This window comes from Rhinoderma darwinii, chromosome 5, assembly GCF_050947455.1.
Source record: "Rhinoderma darwinii isolate aRhiDar2 chromosome 5, aRhiDar2.hap1, whole genome shotgun sequence".
In the NCBI taxonomy this organism is placed as follows: domain Eukaryota; kingdom Metazoa; phylum Chordata; class Amphibia; order Anura; family Rhinodermatidae; genus Rhinoderma; species Rhinoderma darwinii.
In genome coordinates, this window is record NC_134691.1 from 296,006,590 (window position 1) to 296,028,391 (window position 21,802).

General features: G+C 39.0%; 1 protein-coding gene across 2 annotated transcripts in view; it reads left to right on the plus strand.

The window, feature by feature from the left end:
• LOC142651985 (ATP-binding cassette sub-family B member 5-like) overlaps positions 1-21,802 on the plus strand; it is a 68,938-nt gene that overhangs the window by 13,903 nt on the left and 33,233 nt on the right. The window contains exons 1-2 of one of the 2 annotated variants that reach the window (XM_075827313.1): positions 16,517-16,572; positions 19,632-19,753. In XM_075827313.1, coding sequence (XP_075683428.1) covers positions 19,665-19,753 — 89 coding nt within the window. In that variant the 5' untranslated portion in view covers positions 16,517-16,572; positions 19,632-19,664. Of the gene's footprint in view, positions 1-16,516; positions 16,573-19,631; positions 19,754-21,802 lie in introns of those variants that run through there. The other variant, XM_075827312.1, reaches the window with a different exon arrangement.

Genomic DNA, 21,802 nt, shown 5'->3' on the forward strand with positions numbered 1-21,802 from the left:
AATTACATATAAATGAATCAACATTTGGTAATATTTATGCCACAAGTTAGAGAATTACATAATTTTGCCCTACACTATACTGGTATTGACTGCTGTTTGGCCTTTTCTGTGTTTATTGTCCTTGTGGGGGTCCAACTGATCTGACAACCCCCCGACCACCGGCAATTGCTAGAAAAAAGTGGCTGGCGCTAGAAAAGTCCACTACCACTTAACTTTTTTTTTTTAGATGTAACATGGTTGGCCGTTGCCTACAGTATAATGGCCAACCATGTAGTCTCCAAAAATACTACTAAAGCTAATATGAGCAGAGGTGGCGCAACACTTTTTGAGCACCGCTGCCACTTAATTTTTGTCTAAGTAGCAATGGTCGTATAACTTTGTATCACTCATTTGTCAGCGTAGTTTTTGTTAAAAATCACTTTTTTTTCCAGTAGCCTTAATTCATGTGCTGCGGCTAGCCCCGTCCAACAGCCCCTTTTTGACAGCTTTCTCCCCATACTGTGCTTGGCAAGAAAGCTGCCAATCAGTGGCATGTGGGCGGAGTTAGCTGCAGCTCATGAATATCGAGGACTACTGAGAGCAAGCCCATCATTGAGAGGACTCCTTACTTGGCTCAGGCTACAGAAGAAAAACGATTTCATGAAAACAACGGAACATTACAAAGTAAGTTATACACCGCTGAAATCAGGGTCTCCGGCACGACTTTGGTGACAGATTCTCTTTAAAGGGTTTGTTCTGTTTGGACACCCTTTTTTGCTAGAAATTTCCCCCAAACACTTAGCAGAACATAGGGTGTCCTGCTGCTAGGACCCCCAGCGTCAGCTGTATTCTTTGGGAGAAGCTAAAAGAAAATATTTAATTCCTCTGCAGTGACTCCACATGAGAAATGAAGCATTACAATTTGTCCATTAAAATAAATGGGCTCCCTATGTGAAGAATGAACATGCTGTATTCTCCATAGCACCTTTTAGAAAGTGAATATATTGTTTTATTATTTCTAAGGCACTGTTCACACAGAGTTTTTCTTGGAGGCAGAAAAATTCTGCCTCAAAACTCAGTTTTGAGGCAGATTTTGACCAGCCTGCAATTTCTTGCCGCCATCGGGCGCCACGAAAAAAAGCTTTCTCAATGGGAGGTCAGAGGCGGAACCGTGGCAAGAAAGAGCATGCCGCTTCTTTTTAACACGAGTGGCTAAAAGCCGTCACGAAAAAAAAAATGCCCCCACCTCCCATTGAAATCAATTGGAGGGTGTTTCGGACATTTTATGGCGCTGATTCTCACGCGGTTTTTGCGTCAAAATCAAGTAAAAAAAGCTCTGTGTGATCTAGGCCTTAGTCTACTCTAAAATTTTATTTGCTGTTTTTGCAGGACACATTTTGATTTCTTATTATTTACAATTAAAGCTGATATTAATAAATTTTGTAGGTCTTACTTAGGAAAAAATGGTTGGAAACAAGAAAAAAAATTTCCTCATTTTTCCATGCTCAGTTTTACGATAGTTTGTTCAATTAATAATATTTACCCCAAAAATGAATCCTCTAATATTCTCATCAATAGGGATGTCAAATATACGTACATTGTGTAATGTATGTATCGCTATAGCACAAAGTTTTAAATGTATCCCCCTCCCTTAGCTTAGGCGCACCATCTGCACATGGATGATAATTATCCAGGTACAGAAATATTTTAGTGAAGATGCAAAAGCAGATAAGTCCGGGTGGAATAGGAAAAATTTGGTGGCCAGGGGACATTATTTGATGTTTGGGTTAACGTACATTCTGAGTGTCAATGTCACCATAAGCCATGACTAAGGACCCAGCAGGGGTCTGAAACGCGTAGGCTGCCGCCTATCTCCCTCAACACTCTCTGTACTTTGGACATTACCTGCCCGTCACCACTATTTTTCGTTGTCCATTGTTTTTAACAAAGCAACATTAAAACTCGGAAGAAGATTCCCGTTTTTAACAGATTTTCCACTTCAGCGCTGGTTTCACCTTCCCTTTTCTCTGCTGTTATCATAGCAACTCGTGTTTTTCGCGACTTATTTTACGCCCGTTATTTGAGCTGTTTTTTAATAGAGTCAATGAAAAACGCCTCCAAAAACGTCCCAAGAAGTGACATGCACTTCTTTTTCGCGGGCGTCTTTTTATGCGCCGTATTTTGACAGTGACGCGTAAAATTAAGCCTTGTGGGAATAGAAGACCGTAAATCCCATTGGAAGCAATGGGCAGATGTTTGTAGGCGTATTAGGGGCGTTTTTTCGAAGCCTAAAATGCCCGAATTACGCCTGAAAACACTGCGTGGGAACATACCCTAACAGTGATCTAATGGTAGTCGCCCATCAGAGATGCAGAGAAGATCCACATTGCGTTTTTTCTTTATGCCACTGAGCCCCCTCTGCACAGGGAATCCCTAGCAACAACCCGAATGCAGAAGCAGCGCTTTTTGGGAACACAGGGCTCAATGTGAGTGCTGTGTTCAGGGCTGGCCTTAGGTTGGATGGTGCCCTGTGCAGTTCTCTCTATTGCTGCCCTCCACAAATAAAAAAATTAACCAGATATATAGACACACACATACTGGAACATACTGTATATATTGTACATATATAAAGACATATTTAGACATATAGGCAAATATACACATGTACATAGGTAAATATATAGACATACAGACACACACACACACACACACACACACACACACACACACACACACACATACATATATATATATATATATATATATATATACACACACACAAATATACACACACACAAGGCACATGTACATATATATATATATATATAAAGCAAAAAATATATATATGATATAATATATACACACATGCTCGAACATAAACAAATACATAAAGGCACACATATAGACATACGGGCAAATATATATATACAGTATATATATAGCAGAACATGTATGTATATACACACACACACACACACACACACACACACACACACACACACACACACACACACAGGCACATATATACATGCACAGAGACACATACACACACACACATACACGGATCCATATATACCCACAGAGGCACACATAAACACAGTACAGATAATGTAATAGATATTACCTGCAGTCTTATGTAACACCATAGATAACACACCCTGTTTAGATAGATAGATTAGATAGATAGATAGATAGATAGATAGATAGATAGATAGATAGATAGATAGATAGATAGATAGATAGATGGCCAAAAGTCTGTGGACACCTCTCCTAATTATTGAGTTGAGGTGCTTCAGCCACACTCATTGCAAACAGGTACATAAAATCAAGCACACAGTCTTCCTCGACAAACATTAGTGGTTTATAGGTTGTACTAAAGAGACTTTGCCACAAGTGACTTTGTAAAATCTCTGCAAGATTGGCCATGTTCAATTATATATGCTATTATTGTGAAGTGGAAGCATTTAGGAGTAACAGCTCAGCCATGTAGTAGCAGACCATGCTGAAAGATTTGTGTTTGACCACAGTACTAGAAGACATGTTTGACAGAAACCAAAGGTATTTCACCAGAAGAAACTGATAGCAACTGTAATGCATGGTAGTGTAATGGTTTGGAGCTGCTTTGCTGCATCAGAGCCTGGGCAGCTCTTCGTAATAGAATCCACTATGAATTATTCAATGTACTGGGGGGAGGGTGCTCGAGGACAAAGCGAGAGGATTGAAGCTCAGCCAAAAGTTAGCCTTGAAACATGACAATGACCGTAAATGAACCTAAAAGTAAATCCGCCAAGAAATGGTTAAAAAAAAAAAAATTACTTACTTTTTACACAGAAGAAATTGGCATATCTGTGAAGTTTCTGTGAATGATTAATAAATTATTGCAAAACAGTTTGTTGAAGGCTTTTAACATGATTTTTTTTTATCTACTGCTTCAATGAAGATTAAGTATAGCTATGTCCAAATTTACATTGGTGTGCTTAATTTTTTCACATTTATACGACAGAAGATAGATAGATAGATAGATAGATAGATAGATAGATAGATAGATAGATAGATAGATAGATAGATAGATAGATAGATAGGTAGGTAGGTAGGTAGGTAGGTAGATAGATAGATAGATAGATAGATAGATAGATAGATAGATAGATAGATAGATAGATAGATAGATAGATAGATAGATAGATAGATAGATAGGTAGGTAGGTAGGTAGGTAGGTAGGTAGGTAGGTAGGTAGGTAGATAGATAGATAGATAGATAGATAGATAGATAGATAGATAGATAGATAGATAGATAGATAGATAGATAGATATGAGATAGATAGATATGAGATAGATGATAGATAGATAGATAGATAGATAGATAGATAGATAGATAGATAGATAGATAGATAGATAGATAGATAGATAGATAGATAGATAGATAGATAGATAGATAGATAGATGATAGATAGATAGATAGATAGATAGATAGATAGATAGATAGATAGATAGATAGATAGATAGATAGATAGATAGATAGATAGATAGATAGATAGATAGATAGATAGAAACAGACAGACAGTATAATTGAGTTTTAAAATGCGTTCACCATTCTGTTAAATTTGTTTTGATATGTATTATGGTATTTAGTTCCAGATTAGGACTAGGGAAACAATTCCCAGAGTTTTCCTTTGTCTTATTCCCTTTATTAGTAACTTTTTTTTTTTTTATGTATAACCTCTAAAAGTAAGACCTTTGTGAAAAATTAGGCGTGTTACTGACATGTATTTTACAAATAATCAGTGGCAAAAAACAGAGGCTGACACTTGGATTTCGGATGCAAATGTGGCTGCGGATCTACATGAGGATTAACCCTCATTGTAATTTAATGGGGCAAATACGAGAATTTTCCATGCCGAATCTGGGAGAAAATGAACAAGCTCATTAATCTTGTAGATTTATTTATTTTTTTGTTAATTTTTTTCCACCGCATGTGAATGGGGTATAAAATATCTTATTTATCTTATGTTAAATTCGTAATGTGAGCAGATCTGATTAGGATTTAGGCACGGAATCCACAACCTAAATCATCATCAAATCCTTAACATGTGAATTTAGCCTTTGAATTGTCTAGCTATTTCTTTAAACTACAGTTTTCCCCTGTAGCTAAAGATGTCATAGCAGCCTGAGGTTCAGGTGGTATACAGCCCTGACACAATAAGGCGCAAGTGATTATTTTATATTGACAAGTAGATAACCAGGTTACATAACCAATAAAATGCATGATTGTGGATTAGATTGATAAAAGGGGGCTTCAAATGCGATCCCGCTTCAACTGAAAGAGTTAGGGTATGTTCACACGAGGGCGTCCGTAACGGCTGAAATTACGGGGATGTTTCAGCCTGAAAACATCCCCGTAATTTCAGCCGTAACGGCATGTGCAGGCGCTTGGACGCCGCGTCCATTACGGACGTAATTGGCGCTGCTATTCATTGGAGTCAATGAATAACGGCTCCAATTACGGCCAAAGAAGTGACAGGTCACTTCTTTGACGCGGGCGTCTATTTACGCGCCGTCATTTGACAGCGGCACGTAAATATACGCCTCGTGTGAACAGACAAACGTCTGCCCATTGCTTTCAATGGGCAGATGTTTGTCAGCGCTATTGAGGCGCTATTTTCGGACGTAATTCGGGGCAAAAATGCCAGAATTACATCCGTAATTAGTGCGTGTGAACATACCCTTAGGGATTGTGAGTTTTCACCCTGAACACCAACAAAGAGATACAGAATTTGCACCAGGTCACTACCCCCGCAGTAGTCTCCATTAGCAACAGCTGACTTGTGGATAGACAGAACACTCTAGAATGTGGTGCCTAGGCAGCAGGCGTGCATTGAAGTCAGATAGGCCGAGGTCAGGGTAGGCAGAGTTCTTTCATAACTACACTACGTCCGTAATTAGTGCGTGTGAACATACCCTAAATGTACTGGTTAACCCTTTCATGACCAAGTTTCATTGATGCCCCTGTGTCCAGGTCAAATTTTAGATTTTTGATATGCACTTCTTTAAACGATAATATCTTTGCAACCACTTTGAATATCACAACTATTTTTGCAAGACTTATGAGACTTTCATGTTCTAGATTAGTTTAAATAATCCAGTATTTTTAATTTTTATTATGAGCAGACAAATCACTAAAAATTTAAGAAAAAACACTCTTTTGTCATTTTTTTAATATATATTTATAGAGAGAAATATGTAGAGCTCTGTAACAATTAGTCTTCTTCTCTCTCCGTCACCCTGGATCATTGTGAGGGGAGAGTAAAGAGGGCTATATACACACGGCCGTGAAAAAAATGGCAGTCAACAACGAATTAACTGTCAGATTTTCATGGCTGTTTTGCATCAATGTGTCTCAAAATTTGAATCCATTTCCCGGCTGTCTGACCGTTTTTCATGGACGTTGAAAAAATGGATGAATTTTATTTGTTAGGGTTTTTTGTCCCAACCCCCTGAAAACACCACAGTGCCCATGTAGATAGTGACACAATACCACTGTAGATAGTGCCACATTGCCCACATAAATAGTGTCAGTGCCCACATAGATAGTGCCCACTGTAAATAGTGCCACAGTGCCCATTTTGACAGTGACGTTATGTCACTGGAGTGAACAAAACACACCACTTGTTTTATTACTAACTTCGAGTTCTGCCTCTATTTTTTAGTTTTTTACATTTATGGTCTCATAGCCTGAGTCTAGGAGGGTTTCTTTGCCTCCATCCACTGTAGCTGTGCTGCTTTCCTTTTGATTTATTTATATATATATATATATATATATATATATATACATATATATATATATATATATATATATATATACATATATATATACTGTATGTATATATATGTACATATATATATATATATATACACATATATGTAAAACCCTACACCAATGATGTTTTGCTTCTATTTACTTTATTCTTTCTAGGCAGGTATATAGTACAACCGATGCAACACACATAAGACCTAACTGAGCTTCTCTCAAGCTAAGACGCACGTGTCAAGCAAACTTTAGTGATGTCTAGTAGGGGAAGAGTAAAATGACATCATGTTGCTAGGCAATGATGACGCTCCCTCAGTATAATAATTAAATATATCAAATAGCACAGTTACAGAGTTCAACATGTCAATGATTAAATAGAAGAGGAATGAAGAACAGCTTTATATCAAAGGATATAAAAAGTCATATCAGTAACAGATAACACATAATTGGCTTAGCCTTTAAAAAATATGTATTTTCCAGCAAATTAAAAGTGTATTCCCCATGTAGATTAAGTCCGCATAGGTAGAATTCTTTACCACATCTAGGAAAACATAGAAAACATATAACATGTAAGAACACAATTTATGCAATAACGACATATATAAGTAGGTACATTATAAAGCGGTTGTCTGAACTTCTAGAAACTGGCTGAGCTGAACCTCCAGGGATCAGCTGTCATTACTGGTGGAAGCCACATATAATTACTCCCCCGGCAGTGAACCCCCAACAGAGGACCGCCCTGTATGACATCCAAATGCCATCATATTGCACGTGGACGAGTTTGTCCTAATGAGACTGTCCTAAATCTGATTGTTGATATGTGTTTTTAAAGGCTGTCTGTAATGGGAGGTCTGACCAATAGACTGCACAGAGACTTCATCAGATACTCTACACAGGATGAATCATAAGTGTAAATCCTTTAATAGGAAAATATTGTCCGGTCAATTGTTGGTAAAATCATTTTCTCTTGATTGTATTTGACTGCTATGCATAATGAATGGATGGATTTGGCTTGAATCAAGAACATTTGGCTTGCTCCCATTAGTACCCTTACATAAGTCATGGTGAGTTTGTCCATGGAATTTTCAGATATTTTATGACAGATTAGAGGAAGGTGTTGATTTTTTTTTACATGAGGGTATGATCTAGGGATATCCCAATGTTTATGTAACAAAGCATGGGCTTTATAGAAAAATTGCTTTTAACAACGGTCTTCATTTCGTCCAAAATCAGTCCTAGACAGGTTTTCACCTACATTCCCCTGAAAATTCATTTGTGGGAAAAGGGACTGAGCCATGTCTTTAGGGCTTTTTACACCGGCAATTAATCAGGCAAACGAGCACTCAAACGAACGATCGTTCCCGATCATTGCCCTGTGTAAAAAAGAGCAGCGATCAGCCGCCAAACGAGCAAACACTCTTTTGTTGGTTGAAGGGTTCTTTTATGCGGCCCAAAAAATGGTTGCTTGTTAGCAGCACATTAACCCGTGTAAACAGGGATGTGCTGCCAACAAGATGCAATTGTATGGGGACCAACAATCTTCGTAACTAGTCCCAATATATTCCAATCATTGCTATGTTTAGATGGAACAAATGTGAGCTCAAAGACATGTTCTATTGTCAAATGGCGCTCGTTTGCCGGGCAGAAAATCTGCCAGTGTAAAAAAGGCCTTAAAGAGGCTCTGTCATCACATTATAAGTGCCCTATCTCCTATATAAGAAGATCGGCCCTATAATGTAGGAGACAGCAGTGCTATTTATTTAGAAAAACGATCTATTTTATACCACTTTATAAGCGATTTTTAGCTTTATGCTAATGAGTTTCTTAATGCCCAAGTGGGTGTGTTTCACTTTAGACCAAGTGGGCGTTGTACAGAGGAGTGTATGATGCTGACCATTCAGCGTCATGCACTTCTCCATTCATTTACACTGCACTAGCGATATAGTTATATCGTTATGTGCAGTCACTTACACAAACACTAACATTACTGCAGTGTCCTGATAATGAATATACATTACCTCCAGCCAGGACGTCATGTGTACTCAGAATCCTGACACTTCGGAATCTTTTCTGTGAGATTCCAGCAAGGCAAACGTAATCTCGTTTGAAATGACAGGTTACATCGTAATCTCGCGAGATTACGCTTGCCTTGCTGTAAATCTCACAGAGACGCTACAGACGTGTCAGGATTCTGAATAAACATCACGTCCAGGCTGGAGGTAATGTATATTTATTATCAGGACACTGCAGTAATGTTATAATGTGTGTATGAAGCTGCACATAGCGATATAACTATATCGCTAGTGCAGTGTAAATGAATGGAGAGAAGTGCATGACACTGATTGGTCAGCATAATACACTCCTCTGTACAACGCCCACTTGGTCTAAAGTAAAAACACGCCCACTTGGGCATTAAGAAACTCATTAGCATAAAGCTAAAAATCGTTCATAAAGTGGTTTAAAATAGAAAGTTTTTCTAAATAAAAAGCATTACTGTCACCTACATTACAGCGCCCATCTCCTTATATAGGAGATAGGGCACTTATAATGTGGTGACAGAGCCTCTTTAAAGAGGCTCTGTCACCAGATTTTGCAACCCCTATCTGCTATTGCAGCAGATAGGCGCTGCAATGTAGATTACAGTAACGTTTTTATTTTTAAAAAACGAGCATTTTTGGCCAAGTTATGACCATTTTTGTAGTTATGCAAATGAGGCTTGCAAAAGTCCAAGTGGGTGTGTTTAAAAGTAAAAGTCCAAGTGGGCGTGTATTATGTGCGTACATCGGGGCGTTTTTAATACTTTTACTAGCTGGGCGCTCTGAAGAGAAAACATCCTCTTCTCTTCAGAACGCCCAGCTTCTGGCAGTGCAGATCTGTGACGTCACTCACAGGTCCTGCATCGTGACGGCCACATCGGCACCAGAGGCTACAGTTGATTCTGCAGCAGCATCAGCGTTTGCAGGTAAGGGTTGCAAAATCTGGTGACAGAGCCTCTTTAAGTGAAACAAAGGTTAATAAAATGATTGACATACCTTTGGTAAATAGATGTTTCTAAAGAAGGCTTAACCCCTTCCCGCTCCTGGACATACTATTAGGTCATGGCAGCTGTATCGTTCGCGCTCCATGACCTAATAGTACGTCTCGGGAGTAACGGCCGTTTCGGCCGTCCTCCCGACACATACAGGAGCTGTGACAGCTGCTGTCTTGTTCAGCAGCTGTCACAGCTCCTACAGCGGGGACCGATCGCTGTGTCCCCGTTGATTAACCCCTTAAAAGCCGCGTTCTATAGAGATCGCGGCTTTTTAGGGGTTAAGCTGCCATCGCCGGCCTGCTACACGATAGCGGCCAGCGATGGTGACTATGGCAACCGGACACCAAACAATGGCGTCCGGCTATGCCATAGACGGAAGCCTAGTGGGACCCACTATGCTTGCTGTCAGAGAGTAGCTGACAGTTCTAATACACTGCACTACGCATGTAGTGCAGTGTATTAGAATAGCAATCAGGGCCTCCTGTCCTCAAGTCCCCTAGTGGGACAAAGTAATAAAGTAAAAAAAAAAGTAAAAAAAAGATGTGTAAAAATAAGAAAATAAAAGTTTTAAAAGTAATAAAAGTAAAAGTCACCCTTTTTCCCTTATCAGTCATTTATTATTAATAAAAATATATAAACAAACAAATAAACTATACATAATTGATTTCGCCGCGTCCGTAATGGCCTGAACTACAACATTATTTCATTATTTATCCCGCACGATGAACGCCGTAAAAAAAAATAATAATAAACCGTAACACAATCTCAATTCTTTGGTCACTTCACCTCCCAAAAAATGGAATAAAAAGAGATCAAAAAGTCGCATGTACCTAAAAATGGTGCTGATCGAAGCTACAGTTCGTTACGCAAAAAATAAGTCCTCGCACGGCTTTATTGATTGAAAAAATAAAAACGTTATGGCTCTTAGAATAAGGTAACACAAAAAGTGAATGCTTTTTTACAAAACTTATTTTATTGTGCAAACGCCATAAGACATAAAAAAAACTATAAACATCTGATATCGCCGTAATCGTATCGCCCCGCAGAATAAAGTGAATATGTCATTTATAGCGCACGGTGAATGCTGTAAAAAAAAAGAATAAAAAAAGAATAGTAGAATTGCTGTTTTTTAGTCACCACGCCACATAAAAATAGAATAAAAACTGATCAAAAAGTCGCATGCACCCCATGAAAACTACAATGAATTCCTCAAGGGGTCTAGTTTCCAAATTGGGGTCACTTTTGGGGGGTTTCCAATGTTTTGGCACCACAAGACCTCTTCAAACCGGACATGGTGCCTAATAAAAAAGAGGCCTCAAAATCCACTAGGTGCTCCTTTGCTTCGGAGGCCGGGGCTTCAGTCCATTACCGCACTAGGACCACATGTGGGATATTTCTCTAAACTGCAGAATCTGGGCAATAAATATTGAGTTGCGTTTCTCTGATAAATCCTTTTGTGTTATAAAAAAAATGGTATAAAGAGGATTTTCTGACCAAAAAAAAAAGGAAATTTCACCTCTACTTTGCTCTAAATTTCTGTGAAACACCTAAAGGGTTCATAAACTTTCTAAATGCTGTTGTGAATACTTTGAGGGGTCTAGTTTCTAAAATGGGGTGTTTAATAGGGGTTTCTAATATATGGGCCCCTCAAAGCAACTTCAGAACTGAACTGGAACCTAAAAAAATAAATAAATTAGGCAATACTTCGCTTCTTACATTATACGGATAATGAGCAGTGCCCACCCCGAGATGACCCCAGTTTTGACCGTTTGTATAAACGGAGACCCCTATTAGACTGTTCCAGTGCCCGGTTTTCCCAAGCATACACCCCCGAGAAGTGTATTTCTATTGATGAGTACCTTTTACATTTTAAAGGGAGGGTTCAATTCCGCGAGTACCTGCCGAGTAAGAGGGCAAGGTATGGCGTGAAGATGTATAAGCTGTGCGAGAGTGCATCAGGGTATACCTACAGGTTTAGGATATATGAAGGAAAGGCCACCCCCAAACCAGACTGCATCCTGGACTACAATAGGTACATGGGAGGGATGGACTTGTCAGATCAAGTCCTGAAGCCCTACAGCGCCATGCGGTGTGGTATAAGAAGCTGGCCGGGCACAACATACAGATGGCATTGTACAATGCGTACGTGCTACGTCGATGTACAGGCCAGACGGGAACTTTCCTGGAATTTCAAGAGGTGATCATCAAGAACCTAATCTTTAGTGACCAAATAGGGGGGGCACCCAGTACTTCTTGAAGCGGGGCCACACGTATCGTACCAGGGCAACATTTTCCAGGAGAAGTTCCCCAAACTGGCAAGAAGGGAAAAAGTCAAAAGAGGTGCAAAGTCTGCTATAAGAGGGCGATAAGGGATGACACAATATATCAATGTGACACGTGTCCCGAATAACCAGAGCTCTGTATGAAAGTGTTTTAAGATGTATCATACAGTCCTTGATTTTTAATCTACCCCAGTTTTACTTACCCTGATGCACTCCGCACAGCTTATCCCCCCTCGTCTTTCCCCTCAGGGCCCTGCTGTGTGCCCAGGCAGCTGATAACAGCCACATGTAGGGTATTGCCGTACCCAGGAGAACCCACATTACAATTTATGTGGTGTAGGTCTCCGGTCAAAATGCTCACTACACCTCTAGATGAATGCCTTAAGGGTGTCGTTTTTAAAACGGGGTCACTTCTTGCGGGTTTCAACTGTACTGGTACCTCAGGTGCTTCTGCATACATGACTTCGCACCAGAAAATCCCCAGTAGGCCAAATGGTGGTCCTTTCCTTCTGAGCCCTCCCATGGGCCCAAACGGCAGTTTATCACCACAAATGGGGCATTGCGGCACTTAGAACAAATTGCGCAACAGAATGGGGTATTTTGTTTCTTGTGAAAATAAGACATTTTCAGCCAAAACGACATATTATTTGAAAGAAATAATTTTGTTTTCATTCCCAGCCCAATTCAAATAAGTTCTGTGAAAAAACTATGGGGTGAAAATGGTCACAACACCCATAAATGAATTCCTTGAGGGGTGTAGTTTCCCAAATGGGGTCATTTGTGGTTGGTTTCTATTGCTTTGATACCTCTGGGGCTCTGCAAATGCGACATGGCACCGAAAACCAATCCAGCAAAATCTGGACTCCAAAGAACACACAGCGCTCCTTTCCTTCTGAGCCCTCCCATGGGCCCAAACCGCAGTTTATCACCAAAAATGGGGTATTGCCGCACTCAGGACAAATTGGGCAACAAAATGGAGTATTTTATTTCTTGTGAAAATAAGAATTTTTGAGCTAAAATGACATATTATTGGAAAAAATATATTTTTTTTTAATTCCCAGCCCAATTCAAATAAGTTCTGTGAAAGAAACTATGGAGTCTAAATGGTGACATTACCCATAAATGAATTCCTTGAGGGGTTTAGTTTCCAAAATGGGGTCACTTCTGGCGGGTTTCCATTGCTTTGATACCTCTGGGGCTCTGCAAATGTGACATGGCACCCGAAAACCAAACCAGCAAAATCTGTACTCCAAAGAACACACAGCAATCCTTTCCTTCTGAGCCCTCACATGGGCCCAAACGGCAGTTTATCACCACAAATGGGGTATTGCCACACTAAGGACAAACTGGGCAACAAAATGGGGTATTTTGTTCCCTGTGAAAATAAGAAATATTGATCACAAATGGCATTTTATTGGAAAAAATGAAATTTTTTTTCATTTCACAGCCCAATTCAAATACGTGCTGTGAAAAAAATGTGTGGTCACAATGGTAACAACAACCATAAATGAATTCCTTGAGGGGTGTCGTTTCCAAAATGGGGTCATTATTGGGGGATTCCTACTGTTTTGGCACCTCAACACCTCTTCAAACCTGGCATGCTGCCTAAAATATATTCTAATAAAAAAGAGGCCTCAAAATGCACTAGGTCCTTCTTTGCTTCTAGGGCTTGTGTTTTATTCCACGAGCGCACTAGAGCCACATGTGGGACATTTCTAAAAACAGCAGAATCTGGACAATACATATTTAGTAGTATTTCTCTGGTAAAACCTTCTGTGTTACACAAAAAAAATTTAATAAAATTGAAATTCCGCAAGAAAAATGAAATTTGCAAATTTCACCTCCACTTTGCTTTAATTCCTGTGAAATGCCTGAAGGGTTAAAAAACTTTCTAAATGCTGTTTTGAATACTTTGAGGGGTCTAGTTTTAAAAATGGGGTGTTTTATCAGGGTTTCTAATACATAGGCCCCTCAAAGCCACTTCAGAACTCAAGAGGTACCTTAAAAAAAAGGCTTTTGAAATTTTCTTAAAAATATGAGAAATTGCTGTTTATGTTCTAAGCCTTGTAACGTCCAAGAAAAATAAAAGAATGTTCAAAAAACAATGCCAATCTAAAGTATACATAAGGGAAATGTGAACTAGTAACTATTTAGGGTGGTATAACCGTCTGTTTTACAAGCAGATGCATTTAAATTCTGAAAAATGCTATTTTTTCAAAAAAAATTCTCTAAATTTTGCAATTTTTCACCAATAAACACTGAATATATCGACCAAATTTTACCACGAACATGAAGCCCAATGTGTCACGAGAAAACAATCTCAGAATCGCTTGGATAGGTTTAAGCATCCCGACGTTATTACCACATAAAGTGAAATATGTCAGATTTGAAAAATGGGCTCTGAGCCTTAAGGCCCAAACTAGGCTGCGTCCTTAAGGGGTTAAGGAGGTATTACACGGCCCGATCAACGAGACAGCTCGTTGATTGGTACTCGTTTGTTCCTTTCACAAGGATCTAGTATGGGGACGAGCGCTCGTTACTACAATCGCTCTTCCCCATACATTTTTATCATGTGGGCAGCATGGGGGAAGTGCTGCTGACAACGATGCAATCAGCCGATGAACGAGCGTTTACACAGGGTAATTATCGGGAACGAGCGTTCTGTGAATGTGGGATTATATTCTAATTGGACTTTACTCTCAAATCTGGCTCTGCTGAATTCATGGATATAGAGGTTGTTTTTTTTTTATATTACGCACTGTGGGACAGATTGTCATCATTGGTGCATTGAACATTGTCTTTGTCACTTACTTGTTTCATGTGCTGTCAAGTTTTAGCTTCTTTGTAACAAGAATGTTCAGGTCTGCCATGTCAGCTGGGGTTAGTGTGACATTAAACAGGGAATGTTTGCCCAAGGAATATTTTTTCAATACAATGACGTCATACTTGAGATATAGTAGTATTCAGATTCTGCAGGGGAAATGTCAAACTTTCATGTGAGAATGAGATCCGGAGTTAATCTATTGTATTGTAGAATGTAAAGCAGTGACCTTACCATAGTAGTGATTGACCACGTGGCTAGAGCTCTGATCATGTTAGCCCATTGGTGGCAAGTAGAAGGTGAAGGTTATTAATGTCTAATTACTTGGAAAAAGTTGTCTTTTTATTTTGTGAAAGTAATAGTTTTCTAGATTGTTCTTTATCTTGTTAACTAAAGAGGCTCTGTCACCAGATTTTGCAGCCCCTATCTGCTATTGCAGCAGATAGGCGCTGCAATGTAGATTACAGTAACGTTTTTATTTTTAAAAAACGAGCATTTTTGGCCAAGTTATGACCATTTTCGTATTTATGCAAATGAGGCTTGCAAAAGTACAACTGGGCGTGTATTATGTGCGTACATCGGGGCGTGTTTACTACTATTACTAGCTGGGCGTTGTGTATAGAAGTGTCATCCACTTCTCTTCACAACGCCCAGCTTCTGGCAGTGCAGCACTGTGACGTCACTCACAGGTCCTGCATCGTGTCGGCACCAGAGGCTACAGTTGATTCTGCAGCAGCATCAGCATTTGCAGGTAAGTCGATGTAGCTACTTACCTGCAAACGCCGATGCTGCTGCAGAATCATCTGTAGCCTCTGGTGCCGACACGATGCAGGACCTGTGAGTGACGTCACAGTGCTGCACTGCCAGAAGCTGGGCGTTGTGAAGAGAAGTGGATGACACTTCTATACACAACGCCCAGCTAGTAAAAGTAGTAAACACGCCCCGATGTACGCACATAATACACGCCCAGTTGTACTTTTACTTTTCAACACGCCCAGTTGTACTTTTGCAAGCCTCATTTGCATAAATACGAAAATGGTCATAACTTGGCCAAAAATGCTCGTTTTTTAAAAATAAAAACGTTACTGTAATCTACATTGCAGCGCCTATCTGCTGCAATAGCAGATAGGGGTTGCAAAATCTGGTGACAGAGCCTCTTCAGTACTTTCTCTCAGATTTAATATGATCATTTTTGCACAGCTCAGACTGTTTGACTTTGTAGATAAGACTAAAAGAATGTAAGAGTGCTTTCTTTGTAATTTACATTATACCCAGACTGACCCAGGCTTGTAATACAAAACTAAGCATACAGTAAATAGAAAATATAAATCTAAGACTGATTGTGAATAAAGCCCCAAAGTATCAATGTAAGTTTAATAAAACAGAACAGAACAAGCGTGTATAATTAACTAAAATAACTTTATTCCTAAGCAAAGTTCAGACAGTTGTACCGTCAAGGAATAGGAAATCACCTCACTCATTCCTGAGTTTGTAGTGAGGGTATTACAAGCTGATTGCACAATATTGGCCTTTACACTTCATCTATTTAATCATTAAATTATATAACCAGCGGTTGAATCTTCACTTGCTCTGCCCGTATATAAAAGAGCAAGTTGGTATGAACTTTCTCAGACGTTCCTCATTCCTAGAATCAGGTCAGTAAAACAAATCTTTTTTCAGACATGTTAAGACACTTGGATATATTACGTTGTAACTATGATAAAGTCAGTCTTATAAGGGCATGACCACACATGGCGGAATTCCTCCGCAACTGTCCGCATCAATGCCGCACAGAATCTGCGTTGCAGATTCTGCAGCGGATCTGCACAAAATGTGCAGAAAATTGATGCGGACTGGCCGCTGCGGACTGCAGGAAAAGTGCTTCTCTTCTCCCTATTCAGTGCAGGATAGAGAGAAGGGACAGCACTTTCCCTAGTGAAAGTCAAAGAAATTCATACTTACCGCCCGTTGTCTTGGTGACGCGTCCTTCTTTCGGCATCCGACCCGACCTCCCTGGATGACGCTCCAGTCCATGTGACCGCTGCAGCCTGTGCTTGGCCTGTGATTGGCTGCAGCCGTCACTTACACTGAAACGTCATCCTGGGAGGCCGGACTGGAGACAGACGCAGGGAGTTCTCGGTAAGTATGAACTTATATGTTTTTTTACAGATACATGTATATTGAGATCGGTAGTCACTGTCCCGGGTGCAGAAACAGTTACTGCCGATCGCGTAACTCTTTCAGCACCCTGGACAGTGACTATTTACAGACGTCTCCTAGCAACGCTCCCGTCATTACGGGAGCCCCATTGACTTCCTCAGTCTGGCTGTAGACCTAGAAATACATAGGTCCAGCCAGAATGAAGAAATGTCATGGTAGTAAAAACAATACGCTCCGCAGCACACATAAGATCTGCGGACTTCATTGCGGAATTTTGACTCTCCATTGAAGTCAATGGAGAAATTCCGCCATGAGTCCGCAACCAGTCCGCCACTGCTCCGCAACAGACAGAGCATGCTGCGGACAACAAATTCCGCTCCGCAGCCTATGCTCCGCAGCGGAATTGTACGCATCGTGTAAACGAACACTGCTAAATTAAAGTGAAAGTCAATGGAGAAACGGCTCCGCTGCGGATTAACGCTGCGGAGTGTCCGCAGCGGAATTTAAGTGAAATTCCGCTATGTGTGAACCCGCCCTAATAGTTGCCTCCAAATAGATCTACAGTATATCTATTTGTTTAATAGATTATTTATTATTTAGAACCATAATGGATATTTACTATTCTAATGTATGGCACTTTACTAATTTAACGTGTGACAGTTTGTTTGTTTTTTGTTTGTTTTTTAACAATTTTGATATTGTAAAAAATTCTGCAAATCAGCAACTTTATGAACAATCAAATAAAATGACATGTTATAATTATCCTGGTAATCCTCTCTTCGAGGGATCGTACTGTTAGTGGACTCCATAACATGGGGCTGCTCTAGCTACTTTGTATGACATTAATGGTGGTTGGCTTTTCAAAATATTATATTCTATCCACCATCAGAAGTACATGTGAGTGGATTCCTCTCAGATCTGATCCTTATTAAAATCATTATTGCTTTTGTATTGGAAGTTGAGTTACTTGGACATCATATTTAACATAATAAAATACCAAGTCCCCTGTCACTTGCCTTTATAAGTTACATCAGGTTCTAAAATTATTCTTGTAAATTTTGGATCTCAAATTTAACTTTTAAATCTAAGTTGCAAACCTCAACTTCCCCTCTAGGGACTTAAAGCTTCTTATTCCACTTCTTCTAAGCTTAATAATTGTCCGCTATTCCGAAATCTAGAGGAATATCTCATACTTTAGACCTGCAATTATCTGTCATTGTTGGGGGCACAGATCTCTCGCATAGGATATACAGAAGACAGTGTGTCCGTTAGGTCCAAAACAAACCCCAGTGACCCCATGCTTTTGAGAATCTGTCCTTCCATGTCTATGGTTATCTCCTTTTAGGTGGTCTTTATCAAATGTGGGATTGTATAGATGTTGTGCAAAAATATTCTGTTCAGTTCAGAGATACCCAAAGTCAACATTTTCTTAACACAGTCTATAGAAAATATTTTTCACTCGCTTCTGGGTTTATCATCTGTCAGACTATTATATGGCAGAGGGGAATCCAATTTAGTGGTGATCCACATGACACGGGAATGGTACAGAATTGCAAACAGCAACTGAAAAATGATGGTGAACACCTGTCTTGTTGGATCTAGCAATAAGGTCAATGGTGTAGGGTTTGCAGTAATAATGGATTTCCCCCCAGATTTCTTCAGTGGTCAATAATAATCACTAATAATCAACTGAGTAAAATTCATAATACTTAAATATTTCAGTAAAAAAAACATCCAAATACATCCAACCAATAAATTGAGCTAAATATGCATGAAATACATCAGGTGACAAAGACCATCAGATACAATTAATGCAAAATAATTATATATATCAAATTCATCAATAAGGGAGAGACTTTTAGTATGTGTCTAGACTACAGATGTCTATGGATATTGTAAAGTATACGTCCGTACACCAAATTTTTGGTTCTAGACAGATGTTGTCAACTGTTTGGAAACCGTGGTGTGAATTGAGTCTGATAATAATTTAGGTAGTTAAGTCTTTCAAATGTATTCTATAATTCTTACATCACAATCAATATAATCATTATTATCTGAGTTTTTGTCACCCCATTAATATTTACAAAATTTTACAGTGATTTGTAGCTTACTTGACATAAATACATGTATTTTATTTCAACATATTTGATCTCTGGTTGGCTGGAGAACATTAACACAGCAATAGCCTAAGATTATAGCATATATTATAATTTTTTTTTATAGTGTGTCATTTGTACTAAAGCTCGATTTTTTGGGGGGGATTTTTTTTTTTAGATAAAAAAAAATTAAATAAATCTCAGAAGCATTCTGTATAGCAATAGTGAATAAAACACAAAAGAAAAATAGAACACAATAATCTCTGTCTTTAGGGAATGTCGCTTTTCAAAATTTGAGTGTTTCAGTGACTGTATTACGAATGTATAAATTTACAAGTAACAGCATTCCATAAATTCATACAATATTGTATTAACGGTATTTTAGGTAAGATGAAGTGCAATATCATATTACCAATTCTAGATGACCAAATATTTCTCATTTCTTTTATTCCACATAGTGGTTTGCTTGGTTGTGCAACTTAAGTGAAAACATGACTGAAGTTAAAGACCCCAACACAAAGGATAATAACAATTATCCCAACACAGAAATATTACTGGAAGAAGCAATAGACACTCGCAGGTACAGTAAACACAATTGACAACTATTACATTTCTATCTATCTATCTACACTCCTCAACATTGAAATTGCAACACCAAGAAGAAGAAGTTTTGGAATTGTGGAAATCACAGGATTGATAGACATGTTGCTGATATGCAAATGTGAAAAAAATGAAAACAAAATATTCCAAACATCTTGATTTATTCATTATCGGGTATGAGCGCCACGCGCAGAAATAAACACACTTGCACGCCTTGGCATGTTATCAATTAGGTTATTAATGGTTGTCTGAGGAATGTTATGCCACACTGAATGCACTTGGGTGCGCAAATCATCAAGATTGGCTGCTGGCAGCTCCCTTTGCATAGTCTGACCAATGACGTACCAGACAAGCTCGATGGGAGACAAGTCCGGAGACGCTGCAGGCCATGGTAGCATGTTTAGGCCACGCAGGCTGCTCACAGTAGCACAAGCAACATGCGGCCTGACGTTGTCCTGTTGAAAAATAGTTTCTAGTACACTTGGGAGAAATAGCTGTACCACAGGTTCCCTGACCAAATCAATTTAACGCCAAGCTGTTGGTGTACCTGAAATGAAGACTAGAGGGGTCTACCCTACATTATGACACCCCACACCATACTCCCGGGAGTAGGACCGGTATAATGTTCCCATGTGAAGGCCTTTTCATGGTGTTGTCCACGTGGTCTTCATACCAATCTCTGTATATATATATATATATATGTTGGATGTAAAGTGCAATTTAGATAATTTTCTGCCAACTATCACGTGACACTCAAAAACGTGACAGGTGGCGACACAAAGCAGATATCTGTGTGACAAGTCAATTTGCTGTGTTGGAATTTTTTAGGTCGTTTTTGGATGTTGTTTATAACAAACAGATGTTTTTTTGGGGGGCATGCTCAGATCAATTACATCCAGATTGTGGGAAGTCTATGTGAGGTGTTTTCTCAGGTTTTTCAATAGAATCCCAGCCCAGGTAACAGCCTAGCAGAGATTGACCTGTAAATGGTGTCATTATCCACAAGGACAACCTTCTCAGACCAACCATGATTCTCTAGTGCACAACTTCACAATCTTTTTCTACTAGGGCCTTTCAAGCCAGGCCATGATAAAGCCTTGGCCTGAAAATGTGTCTCCTGAACCCAGTATAACTTAACATAAGTACAAAATAAATCAGTTATGGTGCTAAACCAGGGATTGATGCAAACTATAAAAAGGCCTGTGCAGCAATATATATATTTTTTTGATCAAAACTGCCTCCCCAGCTGTGCTTCACTAGTGAGGCCCAGGTCACAGTTTGAGAAGGACTAATTTATTGTTTAGTCAACTTTAGAGTACCTTATGGAATTCTATCAATGCAGGTGTTTCATACAGGAGAAAACTACAGGATTGACAAAACATTAAAAAATACAGATCATCTTTAGTGATTTGGAAAATCATAAAAGCGATAAAATGATTCCAAATTAAAAATTTGTAAGGAAAAAAAATGTGGATTAATAAAACTATTATTTATTGCAAAATGACTAATAGTTAGAAAGTGGATATCTAGTTCCCCACCGGAGTTTAATGCTTGGGTAAATAATGTAAAAATTATAATGAAATATGAGAAAATCTATAATCAAGGCAAACACTGCAAAACCTATTGGGGGGAGTGGTAAGAATTTTTGTTCTTTTTGTTTTTTGTTTTACCAAGATCGGTCTTGAGAGGGTGGGGGTGGGAGTAGGGGGAAAATGTAAAAATGTGCATAATTGTATTTTCTTTATTCCTTACTTGTATGGAATTTTATATTGTATTGAATAAAAAATAAAAAATAAATAAAAAATAAAAGCGATAAAATGAATAAAATGATTCAGCATAGGGTGCGTGATTTCACCCAATGCCAGAAGAACTTATGCCAGGTTGACATATGGTAGTTTGGTGCAGTTTTTGATGCATTTTTTTGCAGCTAATGCCAGGGACCTTAAAGGGAACCTGTCACCAGCATTTCACGTATTGAACTTTACATATCCCTCACTGGCCGCTGCTATCAAAAGTTCATTGCCGTTAT